This window comes from Mustela putorius, unplaced genomic scaffold, assembly GCF_011764305.1.
Source record: "Mustela putorius furo isolate JIRA1106 unplaced genomic scaffold, ASM1176430v1.1 tig00000242_pilon_pilon_pilon, whole genome shotgun sequence".
Lineage (NCBI taxonomy): Eukaryota > Metazoa > Chordata > Mammalia > Carnivora > Mustelidae > Mustela > Mustela putorius.
The window spans coordinates 3874516-3899783 of record NW_025421325.1 but is presented as its reverse complement, the minus strand read 5'-3'; the positions used below and the strand labels follow the sequence as shown (position 1 = coordinate 3899783).

Below are 25268 nucleotides of genomic sequence, written 5' to 3'. Positions count from 1 at the left end.
GTTCTTAGCTTTTCTTGTATTTTGTGATATATCACATTGATTACTTTGTGAATATTGAACAACCACGCAACTCAGGAATAAATCCCAGTTGATCAAGATAAATGAGTTTTTAAATGTATTGTTGGAGTTAGTTTGCCAGTATTTTGTTGAAGATATTTGCATTTACATTCATCAGAGATATTGGCCTGTAGGTCTCTTTTTTGTAGTGTCTTTATCTGGTTTTGGTATCAGGGCAATGCTGGCCTCACAGAATGAATTTGGAAATTTTCCTTCCTCTTCTATGTTTTGGAATAGTTTGAGAAGAGTAGTAATTAACTCTTTGGTAAGTGTTTGGGACAATTTGCCTGTGAAGCCATCCGGTCTTAGAATTTTGTTTTGGGGGAGTTTTTTGATTACTAATTTAATTTCTTTACTGGTATTCAGTCAGTTCAAATTTTCTATTTCTTCCTGTTTCAGTTTTGGTAGGTTTTATGTTTCTAGGAATTTAGTTATTTTTTCCAGGTTGTCTAATTTGTTGACATATAGTTTTTTACAATATTCTCTTAGAATTGTTTGTATTTCTGTTGGTGTTGGTAGTTACTTCTCCATTCTAATTTATGATTAGAGGTTTATCAGTTTTATTGATTTTTTTCAAAAAGCCACCTTCTGGTTACATTGATCTGTTCTATTGTTTGTTTGTTTAGTTCTTACATCACTTATTTCTGCTCTAATCTTCATTTATTTCTTTCCTTCTGCTGGTTTTAGGTTTTGTTTGTTATTTTTAACTCTTTTGGGTGTAAGATTAGATTTTTTTTTTTTGAGAGTTTTTTTTTACTTATTGAGGTGGGATTGTATTGCTATAAATATTCCTCTTAGAACTACTTTTGCTGCATCCCAAAGATTTTGGACCATTGTGTTTTCATTTTTATTTGTTTCCATATATATATATTTAAAGATTTTATTTATTTATTTATTTGGCAGAGAGAGAGATCACAAGTAGGCAGAGAGAGAGGAGGAAGTTGGCTCCCTGCTGAGCAGAGAGCCCGATGCGGGACTAGATCCCAGGACCCTGAGATATTTACCTGAGCTGAAGGCAGAGGCTTAACCCACTGAGCCACCCAGGTGCCCCCATATATCTTTTTAATTTATTCTTTGAGCTCCTCGTTTACCCATTCAATTCATTGTGTTGTAGCATGTTATTTAACCTTCATGTATTTGTGGTTCTTCCAGATTTTTTCTTGTGACTGACTTCTAGTTTTCTTTTTTTTTTTTAAGATTATGTATTTATTTATCTGACAGAGAGAGAGTATCACAAGTAGTGAGAGTATCACAAGTAGGCAGAGAGGCAGGCAGAGAGAGAGTGGGAAGCAGGATCTCTGCTGAACAGAGAGTCCCATGTGGGGCTCGATACCAGGATGCTGAGATCATGACCTGAGCTGAAGGCAGAGGCTTAACCCACTGACTCACCCAGGTGCCCCTGATTTCTAGTTTCTCGAGGTTGTGGTCAGAAAGGATGTATGGTGTGGTTTTGATCTTTCTGAATCCTTGAGGCTTGTTTCGTGGCCTAATATGTCATCTATTCTGGAGACTGTTCCATGTGTACTTGAAAATAATGTGTATTCTACTGTTTTAAGGTGGAATGTTCTGAATATATCTGTTAAATTCGTCTGGTTCAGTGTGTCATTCAAAGTCACTGTTTCCTTGTTGATTTTCTGTTTAGATGATCTGGCCATTGATGTAAGTGTGATGTTAAAGTCCCCCACTATCTTTGTGTTATTATCCATTAGTTCCTTTATACTTGTTATTAACTGTTTTACATATTTAGGTGCTCTCATGTTGGGTGCCTAAATATTTACAATTGTTATATCTTCTTGTTGGATTCTCCCCTTTATGATTATATAGTGCCTTTCTTTGTCTTTTGTTACCATCTGCTTTAAAATCTAATTTGTCCAATATAAGTATTGCTAGTCTGGCTTTCTTTTGACAGCCATATGCATGATAAATATTTATTCATCCCCTCACTTTCAATCTGTGAGTGTCTTCAGGGCTACAATGCTCTTATAGGCAGCATATAGATGTCTTTTTTTTTTTTTTTAATCCATTCTGCCACCCTGTATCTTTTGATTCAAGTGTTTTGTCCATTTTCATACAATGTAATTATTGGTGGATATATACATTTATTGCTGTTTCATTACTTGTTTTGTGGTTGTTCCTAAAGATTTTCTCTGATCCTTTCTTGTCTTTCTCTCTTTCATGGTTTGCTGGTTTTCTTTAGTGATATATTTGGATTTCTTTTCTTTATATTTGCATGTTTATTTTTTGTTTTTGATTTTTGGTTACCATTAGGTTACATCCTCTGCATTTTTAACTGTTGGTCTATATTAAGCTGGTGGTCATTTAGGTTTGAACCATTCCTTACTCCTCTCCTCCCCATGTTTTAGATATAAGATACCTTCTTTTACATACTTCTATTTTGTGAGTACCTTGGGTGGTCTTTTACAAAAAGAATTCATTTTTACTGTTTTTGTGTTTCCTACCTTCATACTGTCACTTTTGGTCTCTCATTTCCACTCAAAGAGTCTCCTTTAATATTTCTTGGAGGGCTAGTGTGTTGGTCATGAACTGCTCTAAAAAAAAATTTTTTTTTTTTTTTTTGGCCTGGGAAACTCTTTATCTCTTCTATTCTGAATGATAGAATTGCTGGACAGAGCATTCTTGGCTGTATATTTTTCCCATTCAGCACTTTAAATATGTCAGAACGGATGTATGGTGTGGTTTTGATCTTTCTGAATCCTTTTTTCTTTTGCTTGGAAAATTTCTGCTAAAAAAGCCTCTAATAGCCTTATGGAGTTTCTCTTGTAGGTAACTGCCTTATTTTGTCTTGCTGATCTTAATTTTTTTTCTTTATCACTATATTTTGCCATTTAAATATGTCTTGGTGTGGATCTGCTTTTGTTGATTTTATTGGGAGTTTTCTGTGCCCCTTGGATATGGATATTTTTTTCCTTTCCCTGTTAGGAAAGTTTTCATCTATTATTCTTCAAATAAATTTTCTGTCCCCTTTTCTTACTCTTCTTCCTCCAGGACTTTTATAATGTGAATTTTTAAGTAAAGATTTTATTTACTTATTTGAGACAGTGAGAGAGAGAATGTGCACATGTAGAGGGGATGGAGAGAGGAAGAAGCAGCCTCCCCACTGATCAGGGAGCCTGATGTGGGGCTTAATCCCAGGACCCTGAGATTGTGATCTGAGCTGAAGACAGACACTTAACTGACTGACCCACCCAGGTGCCCCTATAATGTAAATGTTACTACATTTTATAGAGTCACTGCGTTCCCTAAGTCTTTTCTTATTTTGCATAATTCCTTTATTTCTTTTGTTCAGCTTGGTTACTTTCTATTACCATGAGTTCTAGGTCATTAATTTGTTCCACTGATTTTCCATCCTGCTGTTCATTCCATTAAGTGTGTTCGTCATTTCATTTACTGAGCCCTTTATTCCTGGTATATTATTCCTTATCTCTGTGTTAAGGTTCTCACTCATGTCTTCCATTCTTAAGTCCAGTGAGTATCTTTATAATCATTACTTTAAATTCTGTTTCACTGAGATCCCTGGCCATGGCCTTATCCTGTTCTTTAATTTGGGACAAATTCCTCTGTCTTCTCATTTTGTCTGTCTCTGTGCCAGCTACCATGTGCTAGGAAAGTCAGGTACCTCTGCTGTTTTTGAAGGTAATGGTCTTATATAGAACTCATTGTTGGGAGTTGCAGTCTGGGAGGTGTTTGAGCTGGTCTCTCCTCAGGGGGTCCACAGTGCTGGGACTGAGGCAAGCATAACTTGGAAGGGTGGATACACCAGAGCATGGCAGGTACCAAGCTTGGCATAAACAAGTTAGGTGCTGACCGTTCCTACAACTAGCCCTGTGCTAGTTGTGGTGGGGGAGGGAAGTGGTGCTGGTCAGTGTCTTTGTTCACAGAGAGGTCTTTTGTGAACACTACCTCTCTGGGACATTTTCCAAGAAGAACAAATAACCTCCCAGAGCACTGTATGCCACAGGCACCCTTCAATTGCTATTTCTACACTATACATTCGTGGGTTGTTTGCCCTGCCTTTTCTCCAAAAGCAGTCTGATACCCCTGGGGTATATCCAAGCCAAGCCCACTGACCTTTAAAATTCTAGCCTTTAAGCCTCATTGGTTGCAAGAACTCATGATATTCAGCCCCTCTCATTTTCCAAGCCAGTTGCTATGGTGAATCATCTTCCCTTTATGCTCCACTGTGTGCTAGTCTGTCTTTACCCTGCTCCACCTCTAAGGCTCCCATCCCACTGCAATGGGCAGTTCCCTCCCAGACCACATCTCTGCAGTTCCTACTTTCTTCAATGTAGTTTTTTTTTAATCTACCTTCAGTTGTGGACTTTGTTCTGTCTGTTTGATTTCTGGGGTATTTAGGATACTTTGTTAGTTATATAGTTGTGTTCATGGGATGAAGCAAGCCTAGGGTCTTCCTAGGCATTTCTGATCATTTTTAAAAATATAACTCATTATTGTGAATTAAGTTGTGACATTAGTAAAAAATTCATTTGATTCTTCCATTTTGATTCTCCAGCTCCCATTCGCTCTCCTGAACTTAACTTTTAGATTTCTTTTGAGATGGTCAGTCTTCTATGTGTATTGATTATGTGTGGTTGTAATACTTATGATTTTTTGAATTCAGAATCATCATTCCTGTTGATTGAATCATCATATGTGTGGCAAAAAGTTTCTAGTAAATATGTCATGACAGACAAAAGTAATTTATTATTGATAAATCCAGCATTTCAGTATGACATAAGTTCTTTAATGTTTTTATACTATTAAATTTCAAAATCATATTTTGTTTAGGATAAATGAAGGAGCTGCTTATCAGTTGTTGAAAGATTTTGCACTCACCATTAAATCTATCAGGTATGTTATGCATTTTAAATATTGATTTCAAATTTTCCAAAAATTTAATGGTAATTTGAAAAATGTTGACCTTATACTTAAAAATGCCCTTGAGCTTCTTAGGTGTCACACATTTCAATTCCCCAAACACTTTACAGAGCTTCTTTTCAACACCCTGTTGCATTGGTTCTATAATAGAATTAATTCCAAAGCCCATTTGACATAAGGTTTTATTCAGACCAGAACCTCAGCCTCAAGCACTGCATAACAACAGGACAATATTCAAAAGCCTCAAGAATTCCTAGATCCTAGTATTCTCAGTTTTCACAACCAGCATTTGTCAGATACATGATACTTCAGAAGATCCCTTAGGGCTCCATGGATTCCCTGGTTTATATCAACTTACGTATTCTGGACTTTCTTGCTTTATTTTATATAGCGTTTTTTTTTTTCCCAGGCTTTATCTGACTCTGGTCTCTCATGCTGGCTTCCTGTTTCCATCTTTAGCAGAGTACAGTGGGGATTCAAACAACTCTAAACTTTCTATGGATATACCCATCCTAAGGGTTTATTACAAGGTCCACCCTCAGGCCCATCTAGTGTTGCCTGGTTAAATAAACATCTTCTTAAAGCTTCCTGTTTGTGTGCACTTCAATATTTTATGGGTTTTCCCTTTTATATCACGTACTTTAAAAAATTAAATATCTTCACATATATGTATACATGCAATTAGCCATGAATCTCTTTATGAATTTCTTGCTAATCAGGTCACTGGCTTTTAATTTTTTGATTTGAGATTAATTAGACCTGTTTGGATGTTTTATACAAAGAATGAGACTTTGGGGATGCTAGAACAAAGGAAGCTGCTCTAGATATTTTCTTGAGTATATCCAGACAGTGTATTTCTTGAATGGTTCATGGTTATTCAAGAGTATCCCAGGAAACACCAGAGACTTTGTAACCATCTCAAAATCTCATCCTAGAAATATCATTCATTCATCTGAAAAGTATTGAATATTGTTGGTTTGAGACATACTTCTAGGTATTTGATATGTAGCGAATCAGTAAATCTTTTCCTGCTTTAAATGTAATCGTACAGTGTAGTGTGAAGAAACTGACTTGTAGCTACTAAAAAGGCAGTAAGTGCTAGGATGACAGATAATGAGGCAACCTTGGATTCAGAGAAGGACTTTCAAATGAAGTAATTTTTTCACTAAGTCTTAAAGGATCTTAAGGGATAGGACAGAGGAAATAGTGTTTTCAAAGTACAGAAATGAAAAATGGTCTGATATGTCAGGGATAGGCTTCAATCTCACTCAAGTGGCATGGGGAATATGGGAGATGTGATAGAAATGGGGAAGATACGGAGTTGCTTAAAGCAGCTTTAAAGGCAATTAGGATATGTATTGGAAAGGGTCTTAAGTCTCATATTATGGAGTGGGCTTAATATTATGAATAATGTGTAGACAGTGTATAGGCATGGGTATGATATGGATCTGTGGTTTATATATGTGAGAGAGATGTATAAGGTTTATCTGTTTATATATGTGACGGAGACTCAAAGGCTATAAGAGCCATGCAAGTGAGAGTGAGTCTGAATTAAGGAAAGAGAAGTAGTGATGTAAAGGAGTAGTTAGAGAAATACTTATAGGATAGAATTCAGAGAAAGTTTCAATAAAGTTCATGTGGTTGGTGATGATAATAAGTTTCTACCTTAGTTAAGGATACCTAAGAAATATAGAAGTGAGGATGAAGTTTGAGGAGGACTAAGAACCAAAAATAATGAGTTAGAATTTTTACATGTTCCATAATATCTGTGGGGTATAATTCAAGAGGAAATGGTCAGTGTCATAATTATAAGTCTATGATTAGGAGTATATTCAGTGTTATAGATACAGATCTGGTCATTCTTTGTGGTAGGTCAGTGAAGACACTAGGAAAAATTCTGGAACTCTAGTGCAACCAAGGTAGATAAGGAATTACAAAAGGCTGATAAAATATCAGATGCCGATTGTGGTCAGTACTTTTATCAGCCCATCTGCACTGTTCCTATTCTTGGATTTCCTCTCTCCTTTCTTTTCACTTGCTTATACATTTCTTGTTGCTGCTGTAACAAATTACCACAAACTCAGTGGTTTGAACCAACACAAATTTATTATCTTATAGTTCTGGAAGCCTGGTGTCCCAAACAAGTCTAACTGCATTAAAATCAAGATGTTGGCAAAGCTAATTTCTTTCTGGAGACTTGAGGACCATCTGTTTTATTGTCTTTTCTAGCTTCTAGATGCTGCTGGCATTATTTTGCTTATGGTCTCCTTTCATCTTCAAGGCCAGCAATAGTGGTGACTTACATTTGCATTACTCTGAGATGAACTCTCTCCTGTCTCCCTCTCACAAAAATCTTTTAGACTATATTGGGCCCAGCCAGATAATGCAGAATTATTTTTCTATCACAAAGTCAGCTGATGAGCAACTTGAATTCCATCTGCAAACTTAATTCTCTTTGCTGTGTAAGCTAACATAGTCCTAGATTTTTGAGTATTAGAAAACACAAATAAAGGTCACTCTTCTGTTTATTCCACCCTGTTTTTTTAAAAAAACTTTCTCACATATCTAGGAAAAGGAAGTAATATTTTGCTCTTCATAGAGGTACTTGCTTATGGAGTTCAGTATATACTGGACATGATAGTCAAAAAAAAACAAAAACAAACAAAACAAAAAATACAAAATAGCCTCCAACGACATGCGTGGCAAGAAGGAAGGGACTTTGTTTTGCTGTTGTTGAAAGGAGAAGTGATAAGTTTACGTGGAATTTGGTGGCCTTTAAAATTCTCTTGGTAACTGACATGAAGAAGAGCTGCATGGGGATTGTTTTGTTATCTTCATTTTGTTTTTTTTACACACTTGTTTTTTAGATCAAAATATTTCTTATCAGTATTCTTCATATTTTGCTAACATTTCATCATCTAGTAGGATTTACTTAATTCTTCCCGCCTGGGGGAAAGTACTGCTTATAATACTGACTCTCACTAATATATGTGTTCTCTCTGTGTATGTGTGTGTGTGTGTGTGTGTGTGTGTATTTCCATTTACAGTGTTTCCTTGCGTGAACTATGTGACAATGAAGATGACAACGTGGTCTTAGCATTTGAACAATTGAGTAACACCTTCTCTGAAAAACTTGAAGGAGTTTAAAAATAAAGACTATCCAGACCACTTAAAATATTGCCACTGACATTTTTAAGTCATATTTTGTGATCTGTATACTAATCAGAAATATATACCTGATGAAGTGGAAAGGCCAAACAACTTGGGAGTCTGAATTGTGATCAAACCTGCCATGTTCTCTCACGAGTACCCTTGGACAAGTTTTTTAATATCTTTGGAGTCTTAGCTTCTGTATATAATTGAATAATAATGCCTATGTTTCAGCTGGTTTGTGGACTGATTGAAAAAATGCAAAGATTTTTTATGTGATTAAAGAACAATTTTTACTCTGTGAAGCCTAAGCAAATATTACATTCTCAGCACTTTTCTCCTGGATGTTATAATTTGTAAAAGTCTATCAAGGGTAGAATATAATCCATATCCTGAAGTTGAAATATGTTTTCTATATTAACTTAAATGTGATTATCTGATTTTGATAAATGGTTTTTAAAAATGACAACTTCTAGTATACTTGAATTACTTTTTAAAAAAATATAAATGGGAGTTTTGGCATAAATCCTATGATGCTCTAAGGTAACATATAGCTGGTGATTTGCATTGATTTTAATTGTATGTAAATGATTGAAAACACAAAGGAATAAATGGAAATAAATAATTTTCCATTTGTCTCTTTGTGTAAAGTCTATACATCTTTCTGTCCATTTGCACATACTTATGCATTTTATATGTAATAAATAGTTTATGTCTAATAGCTTTCCCTTCCTAGTCTAAGCCTCAGATCACAGTTTTGGAATCTATTTTAGACCCTAAAATTGAGCAGAACATTTTATCCTCAGAGAAATCTCTCTCCTTCTATCTAGGTGTCCTACTGAAGGTGATTTTTATATGACATTATTTATACATAATATTACATTGGCTTAGAAAAACACCCATGGTTCATTTTGTCTGGAGATAAAAGAATATTCTGTTATCTGGAACTGAGCCATTATTGTATGTACCATGTTAGGGGAGTCTAGTTAGGGGAATCTAGTTTTTTCAGAGTAAACCCTTTTATACCCCTGCCCCCAACTTTAACCTCCACCAACCTCTAGATGTTCTCTATTTCTGTAATATTGTCATTTCAAGATCTAAATAAATGGAATTATACAGTACCTAGCCTTCTGAGATTTTTCCTTTCACATAGCATAATTCCATCAAGATTAATCCAGGTTTTTACATATACCAGTAGTGTGTCCCTTTTTATTGTTGAATAATATTCCACAGTATGGTTGCACCACAGTTTGTTTAACCATTCAACACAGGGAAGGACATTGGGTTGTTTATAACTTTTGGCTGTTACAAGTAAAGCTGCTATTAATATTTATGTCTCTTCTGGGATATATATAGAGCTTCTTTTTGACCCTTGCTGACACCAGGGGAGAGGGAAACAGGGATGATTCACACTGCTGTTGTTTTAGGGTGAGGATGGAAGCTCAGCTGTCACAGGGAATGTATGTAGGACAGTATTGATTAGTGTGGCTTTGCACCAACTCATTCTTTCTTACTAATATTAGTTGAAGGTAGAGGTTCAGCACCCTCCCACCCCAATACACAGACACCAGGGGAGGGGGTAAGGGCAGGTTTCTGATTATTTCCACCTCACACAGCCTTATTTAATCTCATTGATGCTGGGTCAGGGAATGGCTAGATGGTTCCAGCAACATCTGGAGAGGGTGAAGTGTAGTGGTGATTAGTCCCTCTTCATACTGCTTTGGATATACAAGAGACCATCAGAAAACTCAGAGAACTCATTATCATGTTATCAAGTCTAAAGGTTCCTATTGTTTTTGTGTTATGTCTAAGTAATTTTATCTCCAAAAAGGAAGACCTAGGAGGAATGGGATTGCTCTGTCTTACATTTTTATTGAAAGAAAGGAAGATGTTGAAAGGACATGTTGGAAAAAGTTTGAGTCTCTATTTTTTACATGAATCAGCAAATGAATCAAGGGAAAGCTTCACCTCTTTATAACTTAATGTTATGATTTCAGCAGTAATTTGTATGTGGTTCAGGAAATCTTATGGTAGGCGGGCAATGCTTCCATGGCCTGAGAATTTTCTGAAAGCCAATTTTTGCTTTTCTCAATATCCCTTTTGATCCTGTTTTACATCTTCCCTTAGAATGAAGGCCCATTCTATCATCTTCATGATATTGCAGAGAGTCAAGGTCCTTACTAGCTCCAGAACTTATTAGGGGAAGTGATATCTTATCAGTGTAAAGACAAATTAGCTCTTATTATGTGGATGTGACAATATGAAACCAAAACTAACTTCCTACTTAATAAATAGGTCAAAAATGCTTGTACCACACATCCTTGTGATCCTGGATTTGATAACAAGCCTTTAGTGTAGCTACTGCTGCTGAACAATGTCCTAGAAGCCAAAGAAGGCAGACTCTTAATTTGCAATGATTTGCTGGTTGACACAATTATACACAGGTATTTAGTCCCCTCTGAAAGAATGTATGATCGTACCCTGACCTTAGCAGATTTTATGCTGGTTGGATATGAGGTTAGTTAACAATAAACTAAAATAAAACTCAGTTTAACAAATGGTATATTTAGTTAGTACTTTTTTTAATGCTAGGTTCCTATAATAAATATTTCAGATTTTTATGGTTTTTCTTATAGCTTCTGAACCACAAGTTGCACGAGTCATCAACACTGGCTTCTTTTCTCCTTAGCCTCCACAGCTTCCAATATTTTCCCATGAAATAAATTGCCACACTACTTTTAGGGTTTGTTATGAAATAAAATAAAGAATATATGGCTGAAGAAAAAAAGAAGATATGTGGGAGTATTTCCTTGGTACATTGCAAGGAGAGAGAGAGAGAGTATATGATGTGTATATGTCTGTGCGTGTGCATAAGGTACATTGGCTCTGCACTATGTAACAATTCTTCCTTCACTGGAAAATAGGAGTTTTATAAGTAAACTGCCACTAGTGTTTCTAGAGCATAGTACTGAAAGGCCTGAGCTGTCCCACTGTTTTCAAGATAATTCATGTATGATATAATAATAGAAGGAAATGAAAGCATGATATTTTCTGTAAAACTTTTATATGACTTTGTTATAAAAAAGTTGTTATCTGTGAGTGAATTCTCCAACTCTTGATGCAATAAATACTAATGTATTATTGATTTAGCCTTCATAGGGTCTCTCAAATTTCTATTTATCATGTCTGCACAGGTCTATGCTATTAAATTATTAGAATACATTTATTAATTTACATTTCAAGTTCTTGTCTAATGAACAAACGTATATATCACTGCCCAGTTGAGCTTCCTGAATACAACTTTTCTTTCTTTCTTCCTATATGTTCTTTTATATATTCATACTTGAATTCAGTACATCTTGGTTACATGCTTACTGTATGTCATGCACGGCAGGAGCCACTGATCAAGTAGGAAGACTGAGGTAAGTAGATATTTACATTAAAGGAAGGGTGCAATAAAAGGTAGTCATAATTTTATCGTTGGTATGTGCTTAGTAATTTACAGAAATTATTTCCTTTAATCCTTAAAATAAGCCTTGAGATAGATCTAATTGTTATTTGCATTGGATAGATGCAGAAATTAGATGCAGAGCAATCAGATAACTTTTCCAAGATCATGCAGCTATTAAATGTAAAGCTCACTTCTTTTGGGGGAATTTTAACTGAAGTAGTCTGACCTGAAAAGGTGCTCTCTTAGCTGCCATAGTATACTCCCAGCTGACAATAATGATAATAACAATTAATTTTTATTGAGAACTGACAATATTCTAGGTACTGTGCTAAATGTTTTACAGGTAATATATCATTTAATTCTTAAAGCATCTTTGGGAGAGAAATACCTATAATACCATACTTTTTGTGAGCACAGTTATAGGTACTTGGAATTATTGAGCAAGGCATTACATAGGAAGTTTGACTTTATTAAACACTTAGTGTAGATACATTGGAGGCAGTAAAGCAAGTGGGTAAAAAGTCCAGATTTCTTTTTTAGAATGAAACTCTAGCAGTTGTGTAGTGGCTGAAATAAACAGTAATACTGGAGACATAGACCAGTTAGGATCCCTTTAAAATAGTCAAGTGAGAAGTTATAAAACAAGATCCTTACCTTATCAAAGGCAGTGATGCTAGGCATAGAAAGAAGGGATGGATATGAAAGATATTTAGGAGATACAATTGACAAGGTCTGATGATGACTTCAGTATGGGTCTTATAAGAGAGGAGATAGGCTTCTCATTTGGATGAAAGAATGGAACATATGGATTGGTGTGGAGGACCACAGGGGAAGGGAGGGAAAAGCAAATGGGAAGAAATCAGAGAGGGAGACAAACCAAAAGAGACTCTGGACTCTGGGAAACAAACTAAAGGTTGCAAAAGGGGAGGGTTGGGGAGGGGGTAATAGGGTGAAGGCATTAAGGAGGGCACACGATATGATGAGCACTGGGTGTTATACTCAACTAATGAATCCTTGAACACTCCATCAAAAGCTAATGATGTACTATATGCTGGATAACTGGACATGATTAAAAAAAAAAAAAGAATGGATTAGAATGCCATTAAACTAAGCCAGGTATATAGGGCAGACATTTTAGGAACTAAACATAATGATTTAATTTGGAGCATATTGAGACTGAATTTCCTCATTAACATTTCTGATAAGGATCTGAGGTTCAGGAGAGATATTCAAGCTTAGGCATACCATAGTCATCAGTGAATATTTAATATTTGGAGTCTTAGAGGCATATCTTATGCTCAAAACCTCATGACATTTAATCATAAAATCATAAGCTGACTTTATCAAAGGTAAAATCCAAACTCTTTGGAATGCTGTTTAAGACCTCTTTAATCTGGCATTAACTTGTCCTTCAAGTTATATTGTGTACTTTTTGTCAACATGTTATATCTTTAATGACCATGTAACATATGATAATATATCACTACATTTAATGTAATATAAATATAATTTGTATTTTTCTCTTTTTAAGACCAATTCTTTGGCCCTGAATTTCTCCCTCTTTATCTAACTCTTAACCGTACTTTACAACTCTCCTCAAATATCATCTCTGTGCAGCTTCCATACCAGATAATTTTTTTCTCCTTTTTAGATCTATTAGAATGGTGAAAACATAAAAGTACCTCTTCCAATATTCAACTCTGAGTCTTTACCAGTTAACTCTAAATCTAATCTCTGTAATTAGATACATTCAAAGTTATATCAAGAGTCAAAATCTTTTCTGTAGAATGCACAAGCAAAACTCTTCATTGAGATAGTGTCTAAAGCTGCTATGAAGCAAATGCTAAAAACCTAGTTAAAAAGAGCATATTAGGGGAGCCCGAGTGGCTTGGTCAGTTGAGCCTCCTGCTCTTGATTTTTGGCTCAGGTGATCTCAGGTCCTGGGATTGAGCCCTGCATCAGGTCGCACATTCAGCAAGGAGTCTTCTGGAGATTCTCTGTCTCTCTCTCTTCCCTTTCCCCTGCTCACGCTAAAATAAATAAAACTTAAAGAGAGAGAGAGAGAGAACACACATGAAAGATAATATGCAAACCATTTGTGAAAAAAGAAGGCACCAGAAAGGGTAACTGGATTTGGAGGCTTCTGTTCTGATGGTTGCCAAAAGGAAAGAGGTAAGGGAATGGGTAAAATAAGAGAAGAGGATTAAGTGGTACAAATCTCCAGCTATTAAATAAGTAAGTCACAGGACTGAAAAGTAAATCATAGGAACATAGTTATAGTCTTAAAATATTGCAGTATTTGTATGATGACAGATGATAACTAAGCTTTAATCATGTGAGCATTTTTTTTTTCACTGTACACCTGGACTTTATTATTGTCTTTAGAACATGAGTGATTTCCTTTTCTTCTTTTTCTCTCCACTTCTCAAGTTTTCTTAAAAAAAAAAAAAGGTATTCATAGCTTTTAAAGTATAAAAAGATTTAATAAAGAATGAAATCAACAAAGCTATAGTTAAGTCTGAAAGCTTTATGGTGTTTTATCACTGTCTCTTTTCTTCTCTCACCCCTTGTATAGTTTGAAGAATAACCATGTTACAATAATTGTCATAAAGGAGAGTGTAGGAGTACAAAGCTACCACTTTTTTTTTTTTTAAGAGTATTTCACTGTTTATTTATTTATTTTTTTTTATAAACATATATTTTTATCCCCAGGGGTACAGGTCTGTGAATCACCAGGTTTACACACTTCACAGCACTCACCAAAGCACATACCCTCCCCAATGTCCATAATCCCACCCCCTTCTCCCAAACCCCCTCCCCCCGGCAACCCTCAGTTTGTTTTGTGAGATTAAGAGTCACTTATGGTTTGTCTCCCTCCCAATCCCATCTTGTTCATTTATTCTTCTCCTACCCACTTAAGCCCCCATGTTGCATCACCACTTCCTCATATCAGGGAGATCATATGACAGTTGTCTTTCTCTGCTTGACTTATTTCGCTAAGCATGATACGCTCTAGTTCCATCCATGTTGTCGCAAATGGCAAGATTTCATTTCTTTTGATGGCTGCATAGTATTCCATTGTGTATATATACCACATCTTCTTGATCCATTCATCTGTTGATGGACATCTAGGTTCTTTCCATAGTTTGGCTATTGTGGACATTGCTGCTATAAACATTCGGGTGCACGTGCCCCTTTGGATCACTACGTTTGTATCTTTAGAGTAAATACCCAATAGTGCAATTGCTGGGTCATAGGGCAGTTCTATTTTCAACATTTTGAGGAACCTCCATGCTGTTTTCCAGAGTGGCTGCACCAGCTTGCATTCCCACCAACAGTGTAGGAGGGTTCCCCTTTCTCTTCATCCTCGCCAGCATCTGTCATTTCCTGACTTGTTGATTTTAGCCATTCTGACTGGTGTGAGGTGATATCTCATTGTGGTTTTGATTTGTATTTCCCTGATGCCGAGTGATATGGAGCACTTTTTCATGTGTCTGTTCGCCATCTGGATGTCTTCTTTGCAGAAATGTCTGTTCATGTCTTCTGCCCATTTCTTGATTGGATTATTTGTTCTTTGGGTGTTGAGTTTGCTAAATTCTTTATAGATTCTGGACACTAGTCCTTTATCTGATATGTCGTTTGCAAATATCTTCTCCCATTCTGTCAGTTGTCTTTTGATTTTGTGAACTGTTTCCTTTGCTGTGCAAAAGCTTTTGATCTTGATGAAATCCCAGTAGTTCATTTTTTCCCTTGCTTCCCTTGCCTTTTGTGTTGTTCCTAGGAAGATGTTGCTGCGGCAGAGGTCGAAGAGGTTGCTGCCCGTGTTCTCCTCAAGGATTTTGTGAGGATCATGTGAGCATTTTGATATGTATATGAATTTCAAATCACTATTGTTGTACACCTGGAACTAATATATTCTATGTCAACTTTATTTAAATTAAAAAAAAAAAGAAAACATTGAGGGAATTCATTGTGCTAGCTCTCTACATAGCACTGTTGCAGAAAAAATATTCTCCATTGTGTGGTTTTATCTTTCATTGGATATTAAACTCCATTCAGCAGATCAGTTTTGAGCATATATCAAATGTTAGGTTCTAGTCCACACTGATTCTGGCTTTTGAGGTGATAAAAAATTTTTAGTCACTCTCAAGACCCCAGTTAATTATCCCATGACTTCCTTTATCATTGCTTTGATTTCTGTAGAATTTAAGAAGCAAATAAGAGAAGAAGGAGAGTATAAGTGTGAGTTGACTAATTTCTTGGAATAGTTGGTAGCTGGGGCTATGCCAGGGCAGTGAGGAAGTGAGGAAGGTATGTGTACACTTTCAACCTTTGCCTTTAGTGTTCTTTATATATATTTTCCTAGAGGATGTGGCCTGAAGAAGTGGAATATAACCCTGAAAATCTGTAATAAACTATTATGCCTTCCTCTTTTCTCAACATCTGAAGGAAATGAAACTGAATGCTGGGGGACTTAGATGGTGCTGAAGGTGCTGCCATTGGTGCAGTTGGAGGAGTACAGTAGCTCTGTCTACCTTTCTAGGTCTTCTCAGGAAACCCTTGGGAACTCACTCTACCATCTTGTGCTTGCTGCTGGTGGTTGGACCATAAGAAAGAAATTACAGACCACAGGTAGAAGAGGGTTTGATGCCTTGTGTATAGATGAAGTGGTGAGGAAAAAAAAAAAAAGTGGATATGTGTAGGGACCGTTTAAGAAAAAAGAACTGACTACAAAGAGCTGAGTTAAACTTGAATGTTCTACATAGGACAGAATAGTGGTGGTGGTTTGTGTCCCAAGACAAAGTATTTGATTTGAAAATAAATACTTTATTTTTTAAATTTAATTTCATTTTTTCAGTGTTCCAAGATTCATTGTTTATGCACCACACCCTGTGTTCCATACAATATGTGCCCTCCTTAATACCCACCACCAGCCTCACCCATTCCCCTCACTTCTAAAACCCTCAGTTTGTTTCTCCGAGTCCACAGTCTCTCATGGTTCATCTCCCCCTCTGATTTCCCCCAATTCACTTTTCCTTTCCTTCTCCTAATGTCCTCCATTATGTTCCCCAGGTAAGTGAAACCATATGATAATTGACTTTCCCTGCTTGACTTACTTCACTCAGCATAATCTCCAGTCCTGTCCATGTTGATACAAAAGTTAGGTATTCATCCTTTCTGATGGAGGCATAATACTCCATTGTATATACAGACCATATCTTCTTTATCCTTTTGGCCATTGAAGGGCATCTTAGCTCTTTCCACAGTTTGGCGATTGTTGCCATTGCAGCTATGAACATTAGGGTACAGATGGCCCTTCTTTTCACTCCATCTGTATCTTTGGGGTAAATACCTAGTAGTGCAATTGCAGGGTCATAAGGTAGTTCTATTTTTAATTTTTTGAGGAATCTCACACTGTTTTCCAAAGTGGCTGCACCAACTTGCATTCCACCAACAGCTTAAGAGGGTTCCCCTTCCTCCACATCCTCTTCAACTACTTGTTGTTTCTTGTCTTCTCAATTTTGGCCATTCTAACTGGTATAAGGTGGTGTCTCAGTGTGGTTTTGACTGGAATTTCCCTGCCGGCTAATGATGATGAACATTTTTTCATGTGTCTGTTAGCCATTTGCAGACATTTCTCCAAAGAAGACATACAAGTGAAAAAAATTTAACTCTAAGATCCATTGAGATTAATGTTAAAATGGTCCTTTTATATTAAATTTATATTTTTAAAATATGATAGGACTTTTCAGTACCAGCTCCATTATTTAAAAAGAATGTGATATACAAATTTACAGTAAGCTTTAGGCTTAATGTAACTGATAAAAGAAGCATACAAATGGCACACACACACACACACACACATATATATATTGTTAATATTTTGTTAATTTGTATATATCTATTTTGTTAATATTTTGTTAATATTTCTATTTTGTTAAGTCAAGTGCTGGGAAGTAAGGAACTTAGCAGGATTGTAGAGAAACAGTAGTGCTAATAAGTGAGAAATCTATCTTAAATGGTGGTTTGTAAACTTATATTTTAAAATACTATTAACAGGGACGCCTGGGTGGCTCAGTTGGTTAAGCAGCTGCCTTCAGCTCAGGTCATGATCCCGGCATCCTGGGATTGAGTCCCACATCGGGCTCCTTGCTCCGCAGGGAGCCTGTTTCTCTCTCTGACTCTGCCTGCCATTCTGTCTGCCTGTGCTCACTCTTGCTCTCTCTCTCTCTCTGACAAAAATAAATAAAATAAAATAAAATAAAATAAAATAAAATACTATTAACACAGTTAAGTCTTGAATATATCTTTAAGTTTAATAGTTGGGAGTTATATTTTACTTTAGGATGGAGGTGATATACGAATCGACTAAGTTGGGTTTTTCTGAACTGTTAAGGTTAAGTTTCTGCAATATTTCAGTAAAACTGAAAATCAAAAGGAAAGTTATTATCTCAGAGGTTATTTCTAAACTTAATTATGACACTCATAGGAGTACCCACTTACCTTTTAATGACCCCAATAGTATTGTTTTTCTATTGAAAAAGAGGCCCTGAATCAGATAAACTCAAATTTTTTATTCTATTAGCTACATAACTTTTTGAACCCTCTCTGACCCTCTGATTTCTTATCTGTAAAATTAGAGTTAATAATTCCAACAACATAGAATTATTCAGAAGGCTATAGAAGAATGTTTAGGATTAAAAAAAAAACACGTATTTTTATATTACATGTGGTAGAATACATAATTTTTACCAAAAAAAAGCAAAGAATGACATGATAATATATATAGAAGACACAAAATGCCACCAAAAAAACTACTAGAACTGAAGAAAAAAAAAGAATGAGACATCAATGAAATTGCGTCTTTCCAAGGTTGCTATTTAGATAATTCTCTGGGTCCTTTGTTGCGTCTTTCAGGGGAAGTGTTTGAGGAAAAATGGTATTGTGTCCATCATTAAGACAAGCATGATTGCCTTGGATACACTTCCAATTATTTTGTGATACAATTGACCAGTGGGCTTAATCAAATAAGATTTATACATATTCCATCTGTAGACTAGGAAAATATTCTCTCTTTTTAGAAAAAAAATGATTTTACTTATTTATTAGAAAGAGAGAGCATGAGCACAAGCAGGGGGAAAGGCAGAAAGAGAAGCAGACTCCCAGCTGAGCAGGGAGTCCAACACAGGATTCAGTTCTAGAACCCTGGGATCATGGCCTGAGTGGCCAGATGCCTAGTTGACTGAGCCACCCATGCTCCCCAGGAAGATACTTTCTTTAAGAGGTACACTCTGAGCAAATTTGTGGAAGAGCTCCATTAGAACTTCGCTTTCTCAGACCTGCTGTTGGTCCCTGAACATGCTGTTCTGTTTTTCTGGAATGCTCTTACCTTTTGTTTATCTGACAAACTCCTGATAATCCATCAAAATCAAGTTCAAATATTATCTCCTTTGAGAAGCATTTTCAGTTCTCCTAGGAACTCCTTTCTTTGTGTTTTATCCTGCTGAATTTATTTACTAGCTATAATACCACCTTCAGCATATCACCTTTAACCTGCTAACTTATCTCTCTCTTTCTCTAGACTGTGTGCTTCTTGAGGCTAATTGTCTTGGGGATACTGTCTAAAATAGTGTCTAATACTATAGTAAATTCCCCAGAAAAGATGGTTGACTGGATTAATTAATTACATATTTATCAAAATTAAGTTATATTTGTGGGAAATTTTATTTGCTGAAAAAATCCAGAACCAGGAAGTGCTGAAAATGTAAGAATTTGTGGCAGAATGGTCAACATTTATTTTTTTTAAAGACATGTTTATTTATTTTAGAGAGAAGAGAGAGAGTGAAAGCAGGGGGAGGTCCAAGGTGTATATGTATATATATATATATATATATATAGAGAGAGAGAGAGAGAGAGAGACTCCCCAAGAAGATGGCCTCCTGAGTGTTGAGCCTGAGGTGGGGCTCTGTCCCAGGACCCTGAGATCATGACCTGAGCTGAAATCAAGCATCAGATACTTACTCTCTACTGAGTCACCCAGGTGCTGCAGAGTGGTCAACATTTTTACATCATTTCATTTTATACTTACACTTATTTGCTTTCCTTTTTTTTTTCTTTTTAAAGCATAGTTGACACATACTATTATAATAGTTTCAGGTGTACAACATAGTTATTAGGCAAGTTTATATATTATACTATGTTCACCACAAACGTAAGTACCATTTGTCACCACACAACACTATTATGATGTCATTGACTATATTCCTTACAATGTGCTTTTTATTCCCATGATTTATTCATTCCATAACTGGAAGCCTGTATCTCCTACTGCCCTTCACCCATTTTGGTTATCCCTCCACCCCCATATCCTCTGACAACCATCAATTTCTTCTCTGAGTTTCTAAGTCTCATTCTGCTTTATGTTTATTCATTTGTTTTTTTAGATTCCACATATGAGCAAAATAATATGGTATTTTTGTTCAGTATGACTTACCTTGCTTAGCGAAATACCCTCTGGGTCCATCAGTGTTATTGTAAATGGCACAACTTCATCCTGTTTATAGTTAATAATATTCTATTATGTACATAATACATATGTATTATGTACATAATGGACTATTATCCTCCTTATTCACTAATCTATTGATGGATACTTTGGTTGCTTCTATTAGTTACTGTAAAGAATGCTGCAATAAACACAGGGGTGTATATATCTTTTGAAATTAGTGTTTTTGCATTCTTTGGGTAAATACCCACCAGCAGGATTATTGGATCACATGGTATATAGATATTTTAAAAATTTTTAAGGAACCTCTACAGTGGCTGTACCAATTTACACTCCCATCAATAGTGTACAGGAGCTCCTTTTTCTTCACGTCCTCACCAACACTTGTTATTTCTTTTTACTTTTTAAAATTTTAGCCATTTCGACAGGTATAAGGTGGTATGTCATTGTGATTGTGATTTGCATTTCCTTGATGATTAATGATGTCAAATGTCTTTTCATGTGTCTGTTGGCCATTTGTATATCTTCTTTGGGAAAAAGTCTATTCAGGTCCTCTGCCTGTTTTAATCAGATTATTTTTTTGGTATTGGTTTGTATAAATTCTTTTATGTATTTTAGATATTAACCCCTTATTAGAGATATCAATTGAAAATATCTTCTCTCATTTAGTAGGTTGCCTTTTTGTTATGTCGATGGTTTTCTTTGATGTGCAAAAGTTTTTTATTTTGATATAGTCCCAATAATAAATTTTTGCTTTTTTTCCCCCTTGTCTTAGGAGACATACCTAGAAAAATGTTGCTACAACAGAGCAATGCCAGAGAAATTACAACTTATGCTCCCTTCTAGAATTTTTGTGGTTTCAGGTCTCATATTTAGGTCTTTAATCCATTTTGAATTTATTTTTTGTGTATGATATAAGAAAGTTGTCCAGTCTCATTTTTTTGTACATAGCTGTCCAGCTTTTCCAACACCATTTTGAGACTATATTTTCCCCATTGTATATTTCTGCCTGCTATGTCATAGATTAATTGACCATATAAGTATGGGTTTATTTGTGGGTTTTCTTTTCTGTTCTATTGATCTCTGCTCTATTTTTGCTACTACTCTACTGTTTTGATTACTACAGCTTTGTAGTAAATCTTAAATCTGGAGTTGTGATATTTCCAGCTTTGTTTTTCTGTCTCGAGACTTTTTTTGGGTTATTTGAGGTTTTTTGTTTGTTTGTTTGGTTTTTTGGTGACTCCATACACATTTTAGTATTATTTATTATAGTTCTGTGGAAAATGTTATTGGTATTTTGATAGGGAATGCATTAAATCTGTGGATTGCTTTGGGTAGTATGGACATTTTAACAATAATAATTCTTCCAATTCATGAGGTTGGAAAATCTTTCCATTGATTTGTGTCACCCTCAATTTCCTTCCTCAGTCTATTACAGTTTTCAGAGTATAGATCTTTGACCTCTTTGTTTATGTTTATTCCTAGGTATTATATTCTTTTTGGTATAATTGTAAGTGGAGTTATTTTCTCAATTTCTCTTGCTACTATTTAATTATTAGTGTATAAAAACACTACTGATTTCCAGGTGTTTGTTTTATATTTTGCAACTTTACTGATTTGTTTCTTCTAGTTTTTTGATGTAACCTTTAGGGTTTTTCTATGTACAGTATCATTTCATCTGCCAATAGTGACCATTTAATTTCTTCTTTCCCAATATGCATGCCTCGTGTTTCTTTTTCTTGTCTGGTTCCTGTGACTAGGACTTCCACTACTATGTTGAATAAATGTGGTGATGGTGGACATCCTTGTCTTGTTCCTGATCTAGAGGAAAAGTTCTCAAGTTTTCCCTATTAAGGATGGTGTTAGCTGTAGGTTTTTCATATATGGCCTTTATGATGTTGAGGTTTGTTCTCTCTAAAACTACTTGGTTGAGGCTATTAATCATGAATGGGTGTTGCACTTTCTCAAATGCTTTTACTTCACCTATTAAGATTACCATGTGATTTTTATTCTTTGTTTTATTGATGTGGTATATCACATTGATTGATTTGTGAATATTATACCACCCTTGCCTCCCATGTATAAGCCCCAGTTGATTATAATGAATTCTTCTAGTATTGTTGAATGTATTGTTGAATGCAGTTTTCTAATTTTTTTGAGGATTTTTGCATCTATGCTTATCAGGGATATTGGCCTATAATTTTCTTTTTTTATGGTATCTTTGTTTGGTTTTGGTATCAGGATAATGCTGTCCTCAAAGAATGCATTTTGAAACTTTCCTTCCTCTTCTATATTTTGAAATAGTTTGAGTAGAATAGGTATTAACTCTTCTTTAAATTTTCACTAAAATTTAATTGTGAATCCTTCTGTTTCTAGACTTACTTTTTGATTCTGAATTTTGCTGATGTTAGTAGTGATAGGTGATGAATCATAAAGATTTAAGAATACTCTTCTTGGAAGTTTGATGATGCATGATTAAGTGTAGAAAAAAGAAGGGTTGTTTAGATATTTCGAGGAATGTGATAATGGATCCAAATAGAAGAAAGTTTAAAAAAAAAAAAGGCCTGAAATTGAATGAAGAGTATAACAGAGATAGCAGTATGATTATTTTAGGATACAAAAGACATGGCTATGTTTATACACTGAAGGAGAAAAGCCAGAAGAGAGAGATGAGGGAGGAGAAAACGGGCTAAAGGGAAGTAACATTTAGAGGGTCCAGGAGAGAATGAAAAGGATTGGAGCACCAATAAAATAATTTATATATAAGAGGAGACACTATACTTCAGTTTTAGATACAGAAGAAAGAAGAAGTGGCTGGAGCACAAATAGTTATATATGAGGGCAGTGGCAGGAAATTGAGCCTAAAGACTGACATCTTAACAGTGTAGAAAATCAGTGTGATAATCTTTGGAATTGTTCATGTTGATTAGAGTACAGACTATATTATGATAGATGGCAGGAAATTTAACAGAACTCTGAGACAAAATGGTATTCTTAGGAAAATGTGAACTGCTTTTAATCTTCTTTATTGATAGAGATTGAAAACAAATGCATTTATGAGTGTAATAGCACCATGCAAGTGCCAGAGACTATAATATCTCTCTCAGTAAAGATACTCAGTTGGGAAAATAGGTATGATTAAATGGGGAGACCACTTGGTTAAGTTTTTTGGTAGGTCATCCTTATCTTTTCTCATGTCAATAAATTCTACTCTTCAGCTTTTTATTTGACTCCTCAAGAGACTTTAATAACTTCAAAATCCATTTCCATACATATTCCCTCCATCCCTGAAAATTCATTTTAGCTAACTCTTCAGTTCTTTTGGCATAAAACTATTCCTCCCTGAGCACATGGGCTGTCTTATTTATGGACTCTGATTAACTGCCTTGAGTCAATGAAGGGGTAGGGATCGATCTTGAGGAAAATAAACATTTTGTGACGTATGTACTTCAGGTGAAGTTTTTGCATGGTGTCTAAACAAGCAGAGGCTCTTTTCCTCTAGCAAGGGGTAAAGCACTGCTCTCCATGGCTAAAGGATTTAGGGGAGTTGGAAATTTAAGATTCTTTAGCTTATCCACCCAAATATCCTACAGCAGGGTTTTCTCCTGTTAGGGTTTTTGACATGAAGACCTGTCAAGATTGTGTATTCTCCTTTCAGTGATGCTGTTTTTTTTTATTATTATTTTTTATAGACATGTATTTTTATCCCCAGGGGTACATACACAATGGAATACTATGCAGCCATCAAAGAAATGAAATCTTGCCATTTGCGACAACATGGATGGAATTACAGTGTATCATGCTTAGCGAAATAAGTCAAGCAGAGAAAGACAACTTTCATATGATCTCCCTGATATGAGGAAGTGGTGATGCAACATGGGGGCTTAAGTGGGTAGGAAAAGAATCAATGAAACAAGATGGGATTGGGAGGGAGACAAACCATAAGTGACTCTTAATCCCACAAAACAAACTGAGGGTTGCTGGGGGGAGGGGGCTTGGGAGAAGGGGGTGGGATTATGGACATTGGGGAGGGTATGTGCTTTGGTGAGTGCTGTGAAGTGTGTAAACCTGGTGATTCACAGACCTGTACCCCTGGGGATAAAAATATAAGTTTATAAAAAATAAAAATTAAAAAAAACTGTCGCTGAGACATTCTGATTTCCATAGCATGCTTTAATTTTACTTAATTTCAATGCTCAATATATCATTTTCTGTATGAAAGTGTTTTCAGTGCTTAGGAGAATATGATTCACCCCACTCTTAAAATTATCATTGCTCCCCTATTTTCAAGTGCCAAGTCTAATAAGTATTCTCAATGCCTTAACTACCACCACTTCATTAGAAGGAAGCATAGAGGAAAGCCTTAGTAGTTGTCATTCTCCTATATGCCAGGGTTATTAGTGCCTCTCTTTGCACCAGCAGTGGAATCACTGTTGACATCACACTAAGGAATAATCCAACTGCAAAATCCTATCCTGAGAATATTCTTTCAAGCACCACTCTGATTATCAACTCTTTTTTGAGTTATAACAAAGCAGAGCCCAAGACAAAAAAAGTAAAAAGTATGTGCTAATAAGTTATCAAGGCATGAAAACTGAGGAAGTCAAAGGTAAAAGGAAAAGAAGAGGAATGAAGAAGAGAAAGAAGAAGAGCCATATAAGAGTACATTGGTGAGTTGTCTACGGCTTAATATCATACAACTAATAATTCATTCCCTTGGTGCAATCTTGTAAGAGACCACTTACAGTAATGCATTCCAGGACAATCCGTGCGGGGAAGGATGGGAGGACCTAGGCTCCGATTGCTACAATCATTTGTCAAATATCTGCCATGTAGGGCATCATACTGTTGGATATAAAGTGTTCGTGTGGGTGTAGTGTTCATGCCTCAATGGCAGCACGACAATCCCCGAACAGGGAGCAAGAGACATATGATGTAGCCAAGAGGCAAAATGCTGTTGAATTTTGCCTTCCTGAATCTGACTAATGCTCATGCAGAAATGTTTGCCGCAGTGGTGGCTGGAACAAAACGAGGGCCAAGGAACCTGGAGATGGATGAGGCTAAGAAAGATCTGAAGTGTTATGTAAGAGTTTTCTGACACAATTAAGGTAAGCAATTAATTAATTAATATATAATATGTAAAAAGTATACATTTTAGCCCTTCTAACAATTTTATTATCTGGGCCCTTGAGAGATGCTATAGTCAAA

General features: G+C 35.8%; 1 protein-coding gene across 7 annotated transcripts in view; it reads left to right on the top strand.

Annotated features, from left to right (window-relative positions):
• Window positions 1-9224, top strand: part of DDX60 (DExD/H-box helicase 60) — a 109203-nt gene extending 99979 nt beyond the window's left edge. For 5 of the 7 annotated variants that reach the window (XM_004758120.3, XM_004758119.3, XM_004758118.3 and 2 more), the window contains 2 exons: window positions 4864-4926; window positions 5363-7982. In XM_004758120.3, the coding sequence (XP_004758177.2) occupies window positions 4864-4926; window positions 5363-5519 (220 nt within the window). In that variant the 3' untranslated portion in view covers window positions 5520-7982. The other 2 variants (XR_006606242.1, XM_004758121.3) reach the window with 2 other exon arrangements.
• Window positions 9225-25268: the final 16044 nt, after the last annotated feature.